The sequence below is a fragment of the Carassius gibelio genome, chromosome B2 (assembly GCF_023724105.1).
Source record: "Carassius gibelio isolate Cgi1373 ecotype wild population from Czech Republic chromosome B2, carGib1.2-hapl.c, whole genome shotgun sequence".
In the NCBI taxonomy this organism is placed as follows: domain Eukaryota; kingdom Metazoa; phylum Chordata; class Actinopteri; order Cypriniformes; family Cyprinidae; genus Carassius; species Carassius gibelio.
The window spans coordinates 17324979-17343626 of record NC_068397.1 but is presented as its reverse complement, the minus strand read 5'-3'; the positions used below and the strand labels follow the sequence as shown (position 1 = coordinate 17343626).

The 18648-nt window shown below is 38.4% G+C and overlaps 1 protein-coding gene across 2 annotated transcripts in view; it reads right to left on the bottom strand.

Annotated features, from left to right (window-relative positions):
* Nucleotides 1-910: 910 nt before the first annotated feature.
* The window catches only part of cdh7a (cadherin 7a), a 56337-nt gene continuing 38599 nt past the window's right edge, over nucleotides 911-18648 (bottom strand). For both annotated transcript variants that reach the window (XM_052549715.1, XM_052549716.1), the window contains exons 10-12: nucleotides 13424-13541; nucleotides 13030-13281; nucleotides 911-2710 (exon numbers count right to left, since the gene is read on the bottom strand). In XM_052549715.1, coding sequence (XP_052405675.1) covers nucleotides 2202-2710; nucleotides 13030-13281; nucleotides 13424-13541 — 879 coding nt within the window. In that variant the 3' untranslated portion in view covers nucleotides 911-2201. The remainder of the gene's footprint in view (nucleotides 2711-13029; nucleotides 13282-13423; nucleotides 13542-18648) is intronic.

Sequence of the window (18648 nt, the reverse complement as noted above, 5' to 3'; positions counted from 1 at the left end):
AGACGGTATTCTCAGTCTTTATTACCCTTAGTCAGATAAACAAACAAAATGACAAGTTATCGCTTGTGCTGAAAGCCAAATCCATTATTGATGGCATAAAATGATCACTTTATAATCATCCGGACTGGACAAAAGACAATGTATCCTACTGAATTCATATTGAATTTATATCTCCGGCTTTGACAGGCACAACAACAGTTGATACGGAGCGTGTGAAGAAAGTTACAAATTGAAAGCGCATATTGTTTGGACACTGAGATTCAATCTCCAAATGCTTATGCCATCTGAAAGACAGTTTACAGCATCCATGCGAATGCCAGATTTGTTGGCGGAGAAACCAAAATGGAACATGTTACATGACTCAGGCAAGATCACAGCTATCTCACACTGCGATCGCGGAGGCCAGGCTGCAACAGGCATTTGCAGAAAAACTGCCATCTTTACATGTCAAGCTGTGTTCGAGTCAGACAGCGAGACTAGGTTCAGTCTGAACGCACTCATTGGAGGGATCTAACTAGGCTGGGTGAGACGATTTATAGGCTAAGCTTCGTGTCCGACCGTGTCGTCGCACACCCAGTCTTCCCGCTCTTAGACGTGTGATCGTATTTCTGGATGTATGCTTGCATTCGCTAACTGAATCATCAATCTCCTCTCTCTGAGGCTAATTTAGCCGAGGCCTTTTAAATGCTCTGACAAGCCTTGTGTCATTCATCAAACTCAAGGCTCCGTTGGCTCTCTCGTCTAGCCTTGATTACACATCATGTCTGTGTGCAAACCACCCTGTTCCATAAACAAAAGCAGCCAATTTAGCAGTGAGATCTCCATATCTAAATATGCACCACTGTCTGGCTGTCCGAATGAATGAATGAATGAATGAACTCAGTCGTGAGGAAATGGCCACACTGTGTGCTGCGATTTGTGTGCTTTATTACAAAAGTATGTACAAAATTTCTTCTCAGCTTTAGCACTGAGCATGTGTTACTGTCATTTCATATCGTTACAATTTGAAATCCTGAAAATAACCTGTCGGACAACAGCTAAACATTGAATATACTGTAGTAGTAGTAAGGTCTGTGTTGTCCGTATGTTATACACCATTTCACACGTTGCCGGATATTATTTAGGATAATGTCTTTACATTCTTTTTTCCCTTACATTTTTCCACTCATATCGACTACAGGCCTGCTTTAAAACAAACAGCTCTCACAAGATATTCAGCAAGAACCACTGCGAAAAAAAAAAAAAACCTGTACACGGGACAGCATTGAGCACTACAAATACATTTCGCTGCTTTGAGTTTTTCCACTGAGACTGAGGTTTTCGAGAAAGGAATAGGCTTAATACAAAAGACTCCCCTTCAAACGCTCGCTGTCATAAGGGTTCGCTCTACAAACTTACAAAATAACATCTCAAAATAACTCAGGTTGACAGCCTCAACTGAAAGGCAAGTACTATACATTTTCAATGATTAAATCCACTCCGGCCTGTCCTGCTCGATACATCAAAGTCCATTCACTACAAGTTTGACTTGTATTTCGGTCGGCGAAGCTGCAGGATACTTCAGAGGTTGTGATAGCGATGCGCCCCGACCCAAATTTTGGCGTGGAACTAAGGCCTGATAACAGACGTGAAGCTATGCGTAAAGGATATTTTACAAAGCAACAGTTGCGGTTCCTTGCAAAGGCGATGCGTTTGGAAAGGATAGCGGTTGCTGAATTCGTATTGATTTTTTTCGAAGAACCTATGAGTCATAGAAACATCTGATAGAACAGAAACATTGATCTTTCGAGCATCGCTGCTGGATGGCACTGTTCTCATTTATAACCATGGGGAGAGCGCTTCAAATGTCTCTTTGAAACAATTGGTATTCCTGGACCAGCTCACATGGCCCTGCGGTCCACTGTCCATTATTCTCTTGGGCCTGAAGATCACTCTTTGGGAGCTTGCAACCACACCCCGAGTCCAGTCTTGGCATCTAACTGCAATTTAAATAGAAGTGCTTCCTACTCGAATCCCCACTGTCTATTGGCTATCAAAACCGCTGCTCTCTGCAGATATAATTCCCCCCTGCATACTGAATGTTCCCCTTTTTTGCTCCCCTCTTCTGTCAAGCATCAATGAGTCAGTGGTATTCTCTTGATCATTGTTCATTTCCATTATGCCCTTGATTGAGCAGACCTTGGCAGGAATTCTAATCCCGGCTAGGAGGAGAATATATTGCTGCTGTCGCCGTGGCCGTACAGGTCGGCTAGCTTCCTGAATCGAGGTCCCCAGTCGCTCAGATAGTCATAGTTCTGCTCTGAGTCTGTGCTGAGGGAGTCTAGGGAGCTAAGGGATTCGGCCACTGAGCCACTGCCCTCGAAAGCATATGTCTGCAGGGAGTCGTAAGGAGGTGCGGAAGGATCAACGTCGGCGTCTTTCAGGCGGTCCCATATAAACTCCCTGAAGATCCCGTTGTCTGGGGTGATTTTATAAGGTGGAGGGCGGGAGCAATAAAGAGTGGGCACCTCTGGAGTGACGTCTCGGCGGGCTTTGCTGTCTCTCACTACATTAAGGTTTCGCAAGGCCACCATATCAAATGCCTCAGTGTCTTCCTCACCTCCACCTTCGTCGTCGTAGCGCACAATATTCTCTCGCACGTCCCGGTCTTCGTCCAAGATCAGAGGCTCCTTCTTCCTCCTCCTCATTGTCACAATCAGCAGCACCAGCACTGCGGAGACAAAAGAATCACATGCTGTTAGTAAAAAAACCAGAGCTATCATCAGTGACACAACCTACTAGCATTACAATACTGTTCAAAAAGAAATGAATACTTTCATTAGGCAAGGATTTACTAAGTGATAGTAAAGACATTTATAATGTTAGAAAATAGTTGTATTTCAGATAAAAATACTGCTCCTTCAAACTTTCTGTTCATCAAAGTTTCCTGGAAATAAATATCATGATTTCCACAAGAATATGAACCAGTGCAGCAGTTTTTAAACACTGATAATAAGAAGCAAGGTTTCTCTAACACTAAATCAGCATATTGCTATGATTTCTTCTGAAAAATATATACATATACATATATTTTACATCATACATTTATTATATTATATATAAAAATTGAAAACAGCTCATTTAACTTGTAATAATATTTCATAATACAGCCTTTCTGAACAGAAAGCGAACCCCAACCATTTGAATGACAATGTACATATTATATTACATATGCATAGCCAACTATTAACTTTTTTAAAAAAAAATTATAATATAATATATAGTAAAATTGTGTGTGTGTGTGAACCATTATATTATATGCTTAATAATAACATATTCTTATGTAATATGATAAAATGCATATGTTTTATTTCCTATAGTAGAAATAGCATAAAAGTTTGTTTTTATTGATACTATTATATAAATGTAAATATATACACACTGTAACAGTCAGATTTTTTTTTCAGAGTTAAGTTGTAAATAAAACAAATATTTTTTTATTGGTAATTCTAAATAGTATTTAACAAGAAAATACTATTTCAGTTTTGCTTCAAATTTGTATGTTTAATTCAGTATGTTACTTGCCTGTTCATTTGACTATTTATTTATTTATTTTTCTTTTTAATAATAGAGATAGTAAGAGTGGATACTGGATAGATAAGTTGGTATGCAGAATTACAAGTCAGATTTTAAAAAAACAAACAAAAAAAAAACAAAGATTTCAAGTCTGCTTCTCTGACAGTTCATTTGTTCCTAGTTATGTTGGTTTCCACCAGACTATTGGAGTGCAAATAGCTCCACAGTGCTGTTTACACCTCGTGCAAATAGTCATTACGATTAAACAATTTGCTAACAACACAAACAAAAAAACTTTTATATGGGAGTAGAGTGTTTAATAAATTGCTTCATTACAGTTTCATGCCCCACCACCGTAAACAACAATTCCATGAAATATCAGGCACCAGGTAAGATTTAGAGGCACCAAAGCTTTAAAACACACACACACACACACAACCACACACCTCCCAAGCAGTCCATTTACCCTCCATTCAAGATAAGCAAAGACATAAAAGGTGTAGAATCAGATAGCACTGGACCATGACTGTATCTCTACAATATTTATGACACCGAAACAAAATATTACTTTCTCATTGTTTTACACTCTATAGAACGATCGTGCCTCAAGGCCTGACACTTTAAGCTACAACATGAGAGATAAGCTCAATTATCTCTACAGTTCAATTAGGGCAGATCTGGTACATTAGTTTTATCAATAAGTTCATCAGATTTGGTTGTAGAGATTTTAATAACGCTGCTGACAAATCCTGAGCAGGAGGTGTTTCATCATGGGGGGTGCTCCTGGGAGCGGGAGGTGTTAAAGGAGTTACATTCTGATCTAATCTCATCCTGCATGTTTGTTTACAATGGTTATTAACTGTACAGACCCATATCCGTGCACAAAACACATGCACGGCTGGGAATTAAACGCATGCTAGCACTTTCGTCTTCTCACTTTTAGCTCTGTCATGTGTGAACATAAGCAAACAGACAGAGATGAACACACAGAAGCACGGAGAGCGAGATTTAGAGCAGGATGTGTGCTGTAAATATGGGGCTTTAACGACCACTTGCTTCCTTCCCGCTCATGCACAAGCTGCTTATTCAGAAAAGGCCAGCATTAAATCCTTTTAATGAGTGCGGCATATGCCTACTGTACATGCAAAATAAGACTGGATTATATGTCAGTCAGAAAATATCACCCTGCCCTGAAAGCACAGACCCCGTATACAAGCACATCAAAACTATCAACGAGAGGCAAGGCTGTACCGCCGCACAAAAGATGTGTGTCTCGGCGATTCAAACCGGGGATCAAATAATGCACAGAAAAAGATGCTGTGAAAAAGACTGAGAAATTCTGTCAATACCGAAAAAAGGAAAGGGGAAGCGCATAGCGAGAAATAACTAACATAACAAGACACATGCACAAAAAAAAGTGAAATAAATCCATTTTTTGTGGTGTGTGCAATGCAAAAACCAATCCTCCGTGTTGCCGCTCTCAGACCCATGAATGCGAGGGATCTTGCTGTACAGCCACAACACCGTCCTCCCACGGGAGTCTATATCTCTCTCTCTCTCAATGTAGATAGCGCATATGTGTATTTGGCTGCCAATACCAAGCTCGAGGGGGAGGGAAGGGAGCAGATAAAGTAGGGAGAGAGAAAGAGGAGGTGTAAGTGGGAGCAGGCTGAAGTGAGAGAGCAAGATAGAGTGGAGGGAAAAGGGAGGCAAACGTCTAATGATCCATCCTTCAGGCCTGCCACAGCGAGTATGAAATATGGTGCCAAAGTCTCATACTTCATCCTCAGGCCTAGAGTCGTTTTGCAGGGGCAGACAAGCTGGGCGAGTGGGCTGGCGAGGCAGCGGCTGCACGTGTGCAGTCATAATCACAGCACACACACACACACACACACACACAGGATGATATAAACAAAAGCAAAGCCAATATCGACCTTAAATTCAAGAGCAACAGACTTACAAGGTGGAAACAAAGAAAATGCTATAAAGTGAAGATAAAGAAACAGAAAAATGAAAATGTTCTTCCTTCTGTGGAGCACAACAGGATATTTTATGGAGAATGTCCAAACTGCTCTCTGCCATACGATGAAAGTGAAGGGTGATACGTACAGCTATTTCATGGATGTTAAAAGTTTTTTTCTTTATTTATAAAACCATAAATACCATAAAGAACTTTCAGATTTAAGAGTGTATCTTGTATACCAAATACAGACAATTCTGTATGATAAGACAATAGCAGAGAAATCTCAAAAAATATAAAACAAAGAGTTTCTACAAAAGTTTGAGACATGGCTATCGGAGTTCAGTTGTGTTGAATAAATAAGGTATGACATTTCTGGATTTTTCCAGATCTGGGAATTGTTTTTTAGGAACCTTGAATATAATCATTGGTTTCAGTAAAAAAAATAGCTCAGGTTACTTTGGATATGATTTCCAGGGTATAACAGAGAAAAAGTATCTTTAAGTGCACTGCTCCAGTGACGAGTTGTTGTATCCCTAAAGAGAAACTTTTTTATTTTTCTGATAGTGCAAGGTTAGATTTTTTTAAGCCATTCTTATGTGATTACAAGGAGTTATATAGGTCTAATGCAGTCTTAAGTCTTAACTGCTACAAACTGCGCCCACTTTAAGGCTTGATTTACCCTCTCTGCAGTTTTGACACAAGATGGATGTTCATCGGGAGTAGCAGATCAATTTAACATTATCCTCAATTTGCAGTAATTGGATTGAGAAAACAATCCGTCATCCAGAATCAATTAAACAACAAGTGGGATATTTTGTGGGGGCCTCGTTCTCATCGACCTCCTAAAAATGAGGCAGCGACTACTAGATTATGCACTGCCCTTCATTCTCTCTTTCGCTCCCTCTCTCTCTCTTTCTCTCACTCTCATGCGTTCCCTTCACATATCTCAACTACTGCCAATAGCCCGGGGCAGTGAAGACTAATCAAGATATACTGGCGATATGCGGATCTATCTGGCTGTTGACATTTATGCCGCTGCCCAACACAAGGTGTTTGTGCTTTATGACACCTGTCTGTCCCTGGGTTTTCACAGTGGTGACATTATCTGCGAAATAAAATATGATTTATTCTGGGTGATGCAAGAGCACACTACATCGCCTTAAGGGCCCTCATAAGTATTACTGACTGCCGTCCACTTGCACTAACGGAGGCCATAGGGGAAGCACGCCTGGAAGACAAGATGCCCTGCAATCGTTCGAGCAGAGATTGAAAAGGTGATGTCACCGTTGCGAGGGTGACCCGTGGACATGAATGTATCGGAGTGCCTCGGGCTTACCTGACCTCTCTGTGTTCCTCCACCTAAGCCTGAAATAATGAGCACAAGGTTCCCCTCAGAACAACTAGAGCGAAACAGCGGCTGTCATCATGTGATATGTCCTCCTGAAATCTTTTAGATTACGTTATGCAAACACTGATAAATAGCTTTGTGTTTACCACAGCAGTCTGGTCGGATCCCTCCTTTTGAACTCCGTTTTCTTCCTATCAAATATTTTATGAACCATTATCAAGGTTTGGGCTTGACAGCGCCACTGGGATGTTGTAACGACACTAGGCAAGCAGAGTTTGGCTGAAAATCTGTCATCATTTACTCGTCCCATGTTGTTTTAAACATATACGAGTTTCTTTTTGTGTGTGTGTGTGGAATTCTAGAAGAATTGTTTATGGCAGAACATGCTCTTTTTCTTTTAATGAAGGTGAATGGTGACCAGGGCTTGACATTAACACCCGCCAAATGCAGGTGGATTTCAGACATGGCGGGTAACACAGTCACTCCCACTAGCCACCTTGGCAGTTTGAATTTTATATACAGTAACAATGAACAATGCTCGACAATGCTCATCACTGCAGTGATGCTGCTGACGTACGCCGCTGCTGACGTGTTATCTTTGTTATTGGGCGCGCCAGAAAACACGTCAGCAGCGTCATACGTCAGCAGCATCGTGAATGCGATGACCCAACAGACCCGGAAGAGAAGATAATGCTGAATGAAGTCGGAATATTTTTATTTTTGGACCAAAATGTATTTTCGATCCTTCAACAAATTCAAACTGACCCTCTGATGTCACATGGACTACTTTGATGATGTTTTTATTACCTTTCTGGACATGGACAGTAGACCGTGCACACAGTTTCAATGGAGGGACTGAGAGCTCTCGGACTAAATCTAAAATATCTTAAACTGTGTTCTGAAGATAAACAGAGGTCTTACGGGTTTGGAACGACATGAGGGTGAGTCATTAATGACATAATTTTCATTTTTGGGTGAACTAACCCTTTAATGCTTGTCTGGGACAAGTGGATTTTTTTTTGAAGGGGCACATGAAGGAAGATAATTTTCCTTGCCCGACAACTGATCTGATTAAAACATCCAATTAATTTTGGCGCGAATGATTCTGATTCTATAAAATTTTGGTGTAAGCATCAATTGTCAATGGATAATCAACAGTAACAACAAGGGATTTTTTGCCCGATTTGGTTAATTAAAAAATAGTTGCAAACAAAGATCACAGCAGAACAGTCGCACAGTGTTTCGTTACTGAATGATTCACGTTTTCTTGAATTTAAATCATCGGAGTCAATGATATATATAAAGTTCCCAACAGCAAAATTGTTCCCAGTAAAAATGCAGAATGGCTAGTAAATTTGGATAACCACTAGCCACAGTGGCTGGTGAGCAAAAAAAAGTTAATGTCAAGCCCTGATTGCGACCAACTGTCAATGTAGGATTTTAAGTGGATATTGATTTCCTCACATACAGCTATTATGTGGTTTCATTAGCCTTGGAATATAAAGTATGTCATGTACTAATTTTATGATGTTTTTTGGTCTTTTTGGAGCAAGATGTCTAGTCACCAACCACTTTTGGGTTCCTTAAAACCTGAAACTCTTTTTTTCTTCTTAGTGTAAAGAACATTTTAATTCTAAAGAACTTCTGAAGGTTCTAAAAGAATTCTAAAGAACATTTTTCCGCTATAAAAAATATTTTGTGCAATGGAAAGGTTTCAAATTACATTAAAAGGGTCATATTATGCTTTTTTAAAGATCATTATTTTGTGTATTTGGTGTAGCAGACTATGTTGACATGCTTTAATGTTCAGAAAACACATTATTTTTCAAATACTGTACATTATTGTCTATGCTACGCTTCTCTCAAACACATTGTTTACTACAAAGTCTCTCCTTCTGATAAGCGCAGTTTGCTCTGATTGGCCAACTGACCCAGTGCATTGTGATTGGCCGAACACCGCAAGCACTCATCAGAAATTAAATGTCCCTTTCCATAATCGTGGGCTTCATCTTTCAAAATAAATGTAAAGACAGTTAATAATGTACTTAGTTTCACCATCTTTTTAAGCCTGAAAGGGGAACAGAGTGTCGTGATAGACATTGTGAATACATAGAAGACATAGAAGCTTGTATGTGTTTGCAGTACACAAGCCACTGATGGTTAAGACAGCTGATTCCACTGTGACTCCACACACACACGCGACACTCAAAAAACTGCATTTGAACATTTAAAAGCAAATACTTAAACTAATAACAAAACATACTTACAGTAGCTGATTCCGAAGCACCAGATTGTCATTGAAAAGCCAGAATTACCTTCTCTCCTAGATTTACGAAATGGTCGTCCATAAAATGCGTTGCTGTTCTGTTGTAAGAAATCTTAAAGATTCCTAAATGCATCTACTTTCAGAAAGCCAAATAAAGTGTTTTTACTTTCACCTAGATACACACAGCATCTCCCTGACATGGCTGCTTCAACACTAACTGTGGTTACTGAAACCACACCTTCTTTCTTTGCGTGAATGTTTGGACGGCATTACACAAATATTTACACATTGTGATGTAGACATATGGGTGCGTGTCTGAATTAGTGGCAGAGTCTTAACTTTGATTAAGAATATTTCTTAGGATTTTAGACTTTTAGTCTTTGCAACGTTACAGATCTCCAAAGAGAAAGATTAAAAAAAAAAAATTTAAAATCTCATCATATGACCCCTTTAAAAGTTCTTCATGAAAACATCGACAACAACTTAATTGTAAAAAGTTATTTTTAAAAGTGTATATGCAGCATGAACATTCTTTTAAACATCTTTTATGTTCAACGATGGAAAAAAAGTCATACAGGGTGAAATTACACTAAGCTGAGTAAATAATGGCAGCATTTTCATTTCTGGGCTAACAAATCCTTTAATGGAGAACGTCATTTGTATGTTATTAGATAAAAAAAGACAAAAGACTTAAAGCTGACATGTCCTTGTGTATCATTCATTCCCTGGCATGGTTTTAGTTGTGCACTGCTTTGATAACTAAAGCAACAGCAGACAAAAAGCTTGTTGATTCATTACTCCAAAAAAAGAGATAAAAGCAGAAACAGAGGATTCTTTTTTTCTCCGCAGTTCTCCTCCTCTGAAGCCATCCTCCTCCGTCTCCTCCTCCCCTCAACCATGAGTGAGCAGTCTCGAGCCCCTGGGGCCAGACTCTCTTTGCCAAAAATAACTGCATTGCTCAGATCAGGCAGTGCAGTGGTCTAATCTAACTCTTGTAGTTCGGGAGGAGAAGGGGGTGGGGGTGGCGGCACTGGAGAACCCTACATTCACACGAGACGGCAAAACCACAGGAATGACTATTCCACATCAGTTGCAGCTGTTAGTTGAGCTCAAATTCAGATGATAAAGGCTTAGAGACAATGATCAATCAGCACAAGGATGGAGTCTGTTACTGCTGGCCACAAGCTGTGCTCTTTAGTTTAGATGCCATTTTTCACAGACTAATGTGTATTGTTTGTGCTGTTGAGTAAAAACATCCAATATGTCTTTAAAAAAGATCCAATGTGCAAATAAAAAAAAAAGCTGTGCAAGATATTAAAGTGTTTTCTTATATTCCGAGTATTTCTCTTGAATGACCGTTCAAACGTTTGGGGTCAGCTAGATTTTTTCCAAAAGTGACAGTAAAGACATTTATAATTTATTTTTAAAATAAACAGCGTTCTTTTGCACTTTATATTTATTAAAGAATCCAGAAAAAAAACACAAATCACAGTTTATAATTATAATAATAATAATAACAATAAATTGTGAGAGATCGCGAAGGATCGTGTGAGGCTGAAGACTGGAGTAATGGCCGCTAAAAATTCAGCTTTGCCATCACAGGACTAAATGACATTTTAAATTATATTCAAATAGAAAAGTACTAATATTTCAAAATACTACTCTTACTTTTACAGTACTTCTGTTAAAAAATACTACTGTTAATAATACTAATATTACTGTATTTTTGATCAAATAAATGCAGCCTTGGTGGGTGTCTTTCCAAATCTTGCAGATGCCAACATTTTAAACTGCTGTGTAAATGTATTTTTTAACCCCTGTTGTTTTTCTTCAGTATGTTTATGCTAAACCATGAAAAAAGCTGTCTGGCAGTGGGGTTAGAAAATTAAACTCTGGAATCAAGTCTTAATGCCTCATGCAATTTTGAAAAATTCCTCTTTTTTTCCTTTTTAACTGGAAAATAAAATGATTTTTTTGAAGTGATGTTATATATGGTGCTCCAAGTCATTTGTGAGAACAGCAGAGTTCTTAAGGAACGTGAAATTGAAACGTATTGCACTCTGCTTCACTGCGGTGTATTATTTCAGATCTACCATTTAGTTGCAACGTCCCTATGGAGATAGAAATGAACTAGTTCATACTTAGATGTAATGGCACCAAGGAAGCAGAAAGAGCTTCCTTTGTTACTTATTCGTCATCTGTGCAGTCAGTAAAAAAAATAAATAAATAATACAATTATAGTCGTCAAACAATGGATGGGAGTAATCACACAATGGAAATTACTGAGGCTCGGTTCAAGATGTGTGTGTGTGCACAAATTCCCCTCTTGCCACAATAACAGCACTCTTTTTTAAGACAGAGACAACATCTGTCAGCAAATAGACTTGTGGTTGTGTCCGTGCACAGATCTCCACACCGCCAGCACAGCCAGAGAGACAACCTATCAATGGTATAATCAAGAAATCAATCAAACCATCAGGACTGCATTCACTCCCTCTGTGCAGTCTTCAGGTCACCAAATCAACACAAAGACTCGCCAGTCAACCAATCAGACCAAGTGAATGGTACATATTGGGTAGAGGTCACTCATCAAACAATCAGCTAATAAGGCTCCAAATAATAAGTAATCATACAGACCAGCAGCCTCCCTGGAGAGGGTAAACAAGTCAATTGTGGCCAAGCAGTCCTCTCAGTGCACACCACGTCCCAACTGTTGGAGCTGTCGAGCCAACGCTTCAAAAGTAACGGCAGCCCGACTGTGTGCTAAATGTCATTAAGGGGGAGGTGGAAATGCACGAAAGCTCTTAAAAATGGTTTTGAAAACAATAACAAAAATTGGACAAATATCCTTTGATTGCAGGCTGCAGCCAGAAAGCACAGTAGCTTTGTCTTAAAGACAACATGAAATCAAAATCAACCCTATATGCTTTATTAATAAATGTTCCATCATATTAATAAAATAAATAAATAAAAACACACTACTGTTTAAGTAATAGAAAGTAGTAGTCATTTTTTTTTTTTTTTAAGAAATCTCTGCATTAAAGCTGCATTAATTTAAAGATAGATTAATAAAATAAAATGTAATATTGTGAAATATAAAGACAGATTAAAATAACTGTTTGTTTATTATTGTTTGTTTATGATTGTTTATAAATGTAGTTTATTCCTGTGATGGCAAAGCTGAATTTTCAGCAGCCATTAATGTAGTTTTTCAGTATCACATGATCCTTCAGAAATCATTGAAACATGCTGATTTGAGGCTCAAGAAGCATAATATTATGTTATTATGTTAAAATCCATTTTATTTAAAATAGAAATCTTATTTTGTAAGGATGTAAAAGTCTTCACTGTCATTTTGGATCAATTCAATGCATTCTTGCTGAACAAAAGTTAGTGACCCCAAACATTTGAACAGTAGTGCATTTTGAAAAAGTATTTTCTTTATGTTTAACAAAATATAAAGTTTCAGCCCTTTTCTTCAGTCAAATCAAACCCAGATGAACAAGCTGAAATCATTTCTTGCTGAATATTCAGTTTTTACTCTAAAATAATTCACATTACAAAAGCTAAATGCTGTTTTATAAACACCCATTTGTATGTTGATTTGCTCATCTTGACCAGCAGGACAAAGCTACACTGGTTCAACCAGTGGTGTGATTTGTGTGATCTGGGACTGTCCCATAGATGTCCATTTATCACATCTATGGGCAGACCGAGGAAATGTTTGGCACGCAAAGAAAGAAATGCAGCACTTTGTCAAACTCTGTTCAGGCTTATTAAAGAGATAATTCTGTCTCATACAAAAAGTCATACAGGCTTGGAAATACATGCGGGGTGAGTAAATGAGGGCAGAATTTATGTGTTTTATGTGTTCACAAGGTTAAATGTATTTCCTACCAAGTAAAGTGATGATGCAGGCCAGGATGGCGACGAGAGCTCCAGTGCTGAGTCCAGCTGAAAGCGTGAAGGCCTCTGTGCCACAAGACTGGGGCGTCCCATCAGGATCACAGTCACACACTCTAATAGACAGCGTGTTAGTGCTGCTGAGAGCAGGGGTCCCGCTGTCCATTATCAACACCGGCAGTCGATACATAGACTGATCCCTCCTCTGAAAACCACCCCTCTTAGTTAGAATAGAAGCCGTATTGTCTGCATAGAGAAAGAGAAAGATATCATGTGAAAAGTGAAAAATATGACTCATACGAATAGATAAAAAGTCTTTTTGGTCTTATAAGGAAGAAGAACAGAGTTTCAAGGATTCGCTTTAAACTGTCTTAATGAAATCACGTACCTTTATTGTCTCGGAGGGTGAAGTTCATGTTCCCTGCTGTCTCTGCAGTGAGGGAGAAGAAGAAGCGATGCCCGCTGGGCGGTTCATCTTTATCCACCGCACTTATGGTTTCAATGACCTAAGACAGTGTCGAAGAGGGAGTAAAGAACAGGAAGATGAATACAGCTGTTATTGCCTCGCTCCAGACAAAATAATCCAAAGTCCTCGCTCTCAAAACACTGCAGTGTTGCCATAATAATGAATGTTTGGGATTATAGTTAAACCTCAGTATTTTATGACTGGACTCAATTACTTAATATGCTTATTAATTAGTAAAATAATAACTGAAATTAATAGCATATATCAATATCCCCAAAAGTGAGACTATTTAAGACATTACAGGTTGAAACCAATAATAAGCCAATTGATTATGATTATTGAATGAACTCATTAATATTTTATTTCCATATAATTGAACATACAACATACATTGAACGTACAAAGATATTCACAGCTTTGTGAAGAAGTTATATCTACCTGACCTGAACATTACTGCTTTTGTTCATGTACCCTAATGTAATCAAACTGAACCAGTCAAACATACATTATTTTATTTTATTTTTTTACTTGCTTTAAATATTTAGATGCTACTGAATAGTTCTAGGGTATTTTTACCATCCACAGCAACCCGTTTTGCAAAAATAAATTGTTTAATGTACATAAACAAACTTCTTTGGCTGTTTTGTTGTGTCTCGGGGGCTTTTTAGAATCTTCCACAATGAGAGCCATATTTAAAGACTGAGAGACATGTTGAATTGATGTCCAAATTTTATGTTTTAACACAGTAATAAATTCAACCATCAGCTGAATTTAATGTGGTGAACTTGGAGGAAAAAAAAAAATAGACAATTTCAAATCATGCTGAAAAACAACATTAGGAGGATATACCAAGCCAGGAAGCTATCAGTGTGAGACGATGCTCATACGGTATCCTGGGATTTAGCAAAGTAGAGGGCCATCCCGGTCTAAATCTGGACCGAAACCCCTAAAGCTGGGTAAAGTGCTGCGTTTAAGAGATGAATATCAGGGTGACCCATCAGGTGGTACACTAAGAAGATTCTCATGACACACTGTTGTGGCCTAATCTGTGGGCTTTGGCTGGGTTAAATACTGTGTGCACAGCTCTTCCCTTGCAGTCAGCACAAACTCAATCTGCTTGAAAAATCTCCTAAAACCTTACGCACAGGATGAATGCAGTGGAGCGGTGGCTAACGGACACTCCTGTATCATTTCCTCCTACGTCCCAGGAATATGACCTTGTGCTCACCGAAAGCTTTTCAGTGCTTTAATTCTCCACTCAGTTATTTTTAACACCACCCTCCATTTACACTAAGTGAGTATTTGGCAATGGGAACTCTTGACGGATTTATCATTTATCTGTAAATATTTTTGAAATCGTAAAATGTTGCGCTATTAAAAACCCGCATAAATGACACAAGCAGAGCGGGATGTTCTCTCAGCACCGAGCGCTGATTACAGTAAACTGTGACAAAATTAATTACAGATAGTCCATTAAGGCGAATGCAAAGTGTATTGATAAAATCACCGAGGCACTGGGTTCATTTTAAAATGAATAAGAACATCTTGCCAAGGCAAAAACTTCTTAAACCAAACCTGATTCTGCATTTACCAACCTACATGGGAAAGTAAATTGTTTTTAGAATAATAGTGTAAAAATACTAAATGACTCTTGTGCAGCCAAGAAGCACATTTTTATGGAAAAATATGGGTGATTTAAACCTTTTTGCAGTACATGTAAAAATGGCTGGAGGGCAAGGAATGTCTCCTGTGCCACCTGATTATACAGAGGGGAAAATCTTCACTTTAGTGAGACCGCCCATGGAGACTTAGCAGTCACGAGCGCTTTAAAACGCCTGCCACCGCTGACCATGTCTCTGAGGCATAAAGAAACAAGACAGAATATAGACGACCTTAAAGAGACAAAAACCCCTGGGAAAACACTCACTCCTCATAATCTAATCTGCTAAATCACCTGTAACAAATCACCTGGCTCATTTAGAGACTGCAGCTTCAATTCATATTAAGGTTCTATTAAATTCAAAAAGCCATATTAGGAACAAAAGAGAAACCAAGGGCACAGAGAAAAGAGCTTTGCGCTGGGAAACGAAGTTGAAGACATACGTTTTGTGCCTGTGACCCCATTACAGACACTTGTTGGATGGGGATCTGGGGACCTTTTTCAACAAGCCATCTGTTTTAGACTCGGATGCAATGATGGGGAATATTCCCTGTCGTATCATGTACATTGGGGATGGGTGATTATGATCGCATAGTCATCCAACAGCTGACTTCATCTAGATATTTTTAGGGTTTCAGAATTTTAGAAGCCATTCTTTAAATGTCACGGAATCATCAACAATTGTGAAGACAAAAATGCACTATTTAACAATACTGCCAATGAAAATAAGATATTAACTATACGCTCTTATAACGTTTACAAATAAAATAAAATAAAATGATGAATTATGATTTAAATAATCTAGTCATAAGTAATAAAATCAAACTTAGCATTTTAAAAATACTAAAGGTGAATTAATATTTTATTATTAAATTTTTTAGTGTCTTGCATTTTTATATTGTAACAAGTGAAGGATAGGTAAATGTATTGTTTTATAATTATTATTATTATTATTCATATTGAGACCCTGTGTTCTGGTTGGATACATTGTGCTAATTGTTTTTAATGCAAGATCACATGTCTGATTGGTATCAAGTGAACACAAATCTATTTGATCGCTTTGTTGACTAGTTTTTGATGCAACCCCTACTTTGAAATGATGCAATTTTTGCTCTCTCTGTGTAGGAAACAAGCAAAAAAAATAATAATCATTTGCACTCAAAACCTGGTTTCATTCGCTCTCAAAACCTGGCAACAGGCTTTTCACGCAACTATATGCAACGATTCATTCTTCCTTCGAGCAATTCTGAGGAGTTCATTCAAATTCAAGAGCTCCATACAGTCTGGCTTCTTGATGGAGCAGGTGTGAAGCTCTAAATATACAAATGTGCAGATGAGGCATATGAAAACAACATAGTGAAGATACACTCGTAGCTAACAGTGTAACAACAGGCACAAAGGTTGGCTGAAAAAGAGCCTATTTCGCCTCAGATGCAAATAGGCAAACAGCATTTGTGACTATTTTGCAAGGCACTGAAGTGACAAAGAACGTTAAAGTGCCATCACTGTTTGTTGACGATATTATGCCTCATGGCAAACATTCTGTCTGATCAAAATTCTTTGTCTAACAGCTCCAGAACGCCTCACTCAAAGGCTTTGACTTTCAGATTCGGTCTCCAAAAGCACTCCAGGATGTCTGAGAGCCTCAGTTTTGCAGGTACACGGTTTAAGGGCCATTATAAGGATAGACTCATCGTGCTAAGACTCACAAGAGAGATCCGTGCTATCGAGACAGCATTTGACTATCACTGCAGCATCGCTCAAGTGCTCCCATGGCAGATGATATGGAAGTGAACATGAATCACATGGGAAACTAAATCATTATGAAAACATACAAACACTTTCATCTCTATACAGAGAGAAAGAGACCGTTCTACTGTTCCTCGGAGAGGCGGGAAAGTAATTTAGCCTCTAATATGAGAGAGAGCTCTGAAAGTTAGAAGTGATGGAAGTCTGGGGGTGTCCAAAACACACAGAGTATGTCCTTGAGGGAACATGGTAATGTGTTTCAAGGCTGAGATAGCATTTGTGAAAAGAGCCCACCAGCACCTTTTCACTTAGGCAAAACAAACACGGTTCCCTGCGACTCTGGGACACAGGCAGGCCAGGACTAATTGTTATGGCCCAGACAATCATGCCACTACAGGGGATTGTATCTCATGCTCAGTAAACCCTGTAGCCTTGTTCTGTTCTCTCTTTGTTTTGAGAGCTCTTGTGGGAGAGATTATTTTTCTTAAGAAAAAGAAAAACATCCTTCTGTATTCTTTCCCTGCTCCCAAAAGAAATGGTCAGATCAAGTCAATTTCTTACACACTAATAAAAACAACACTGTAATTGAGTGAGTAGGAATTTCAGACACCTCTGCACATGCTTGACTATTTACAGTCCTCTAAACAAACACAAAACAATTACAATTACTAAGTAGTAGTAGGTTTCTATGGAATCTTGTTTCTTATTCTGTTTCTGATGATTCAGTTTAAAAGAAACACACATGGAAATTAAAGTCACGATTGTTAGAAAGCTGGAATTGTGAGAAATATTCACAAATGTGAGATACGAAGTCGCAATTGTGAGAAAAATGTCAGAATTATTGTGTAAGAAATAGTCGCAACTGTGAGATATCTTAGTTGCAATTGTGAGATAAAGTCTGAATTATTGTAAAAGAAAGAGCCTCAACTGTGAGATATTAAGTTGCAATTGGTTGGAATTATGAGAAATATGAAGTCACAATTGTGAGATAAAGTCAGATCTATGAAAAACAGAGACCACTATGAGATATTAAGTTAAAGTTGTTTGAAAAAGTCATAATTATGAGAAATAGTCACAACTGGGAGATATTAAGCCGCAATTGTGAGATAAAGTCAGAATTGTGTCAAATAGTCACAACTATTCTGAAATATAGGGATCTGAAATATGCTAAATACTGGGAGATGTGAAGTTGCAAATTAAGGGAACCAAATGTGCATTTTTGAGATATTAAGTCAGATTTAAGATATATGTGAGATATAAGTTGCGATTACAAAACAATGAAATCAGAAATTAAAAATGTGAAATAAAAATTGTCTTAATTTAAAAGAATCAGAACTTAAAAATGAAAATCTTTCCATGCAGCTTTTATAGAATAACAGTGGTAATTCTCTCAAAAGGAAAGGCACCTCTAGCTGAGCAGAATCAGTCATGTTTTCACCACTGGTTTTGGTCCTCTGACATTACCCAGCGCTTTCAAGATCAATGGTGCATCACGTCACAGAATTTGTCAGTGGCTTTTATCATTCCCATTAGGACTGAACAAAGGTCCAGAATGTTTCCTCAACGCAAGTGTTTAGTATGTGGCATTCGTAATGCCCTTTATACCACATTCATCTTAGTAATGACATTCTGACAAACATTGGAATATGAATGCGACAGAGAATGTGTTTGAATCGGGGCATGTTGCTGACTTGAAAATGAGGAACCCATTGGTTTGCCTGTGTGTGTGCTCTGCAAT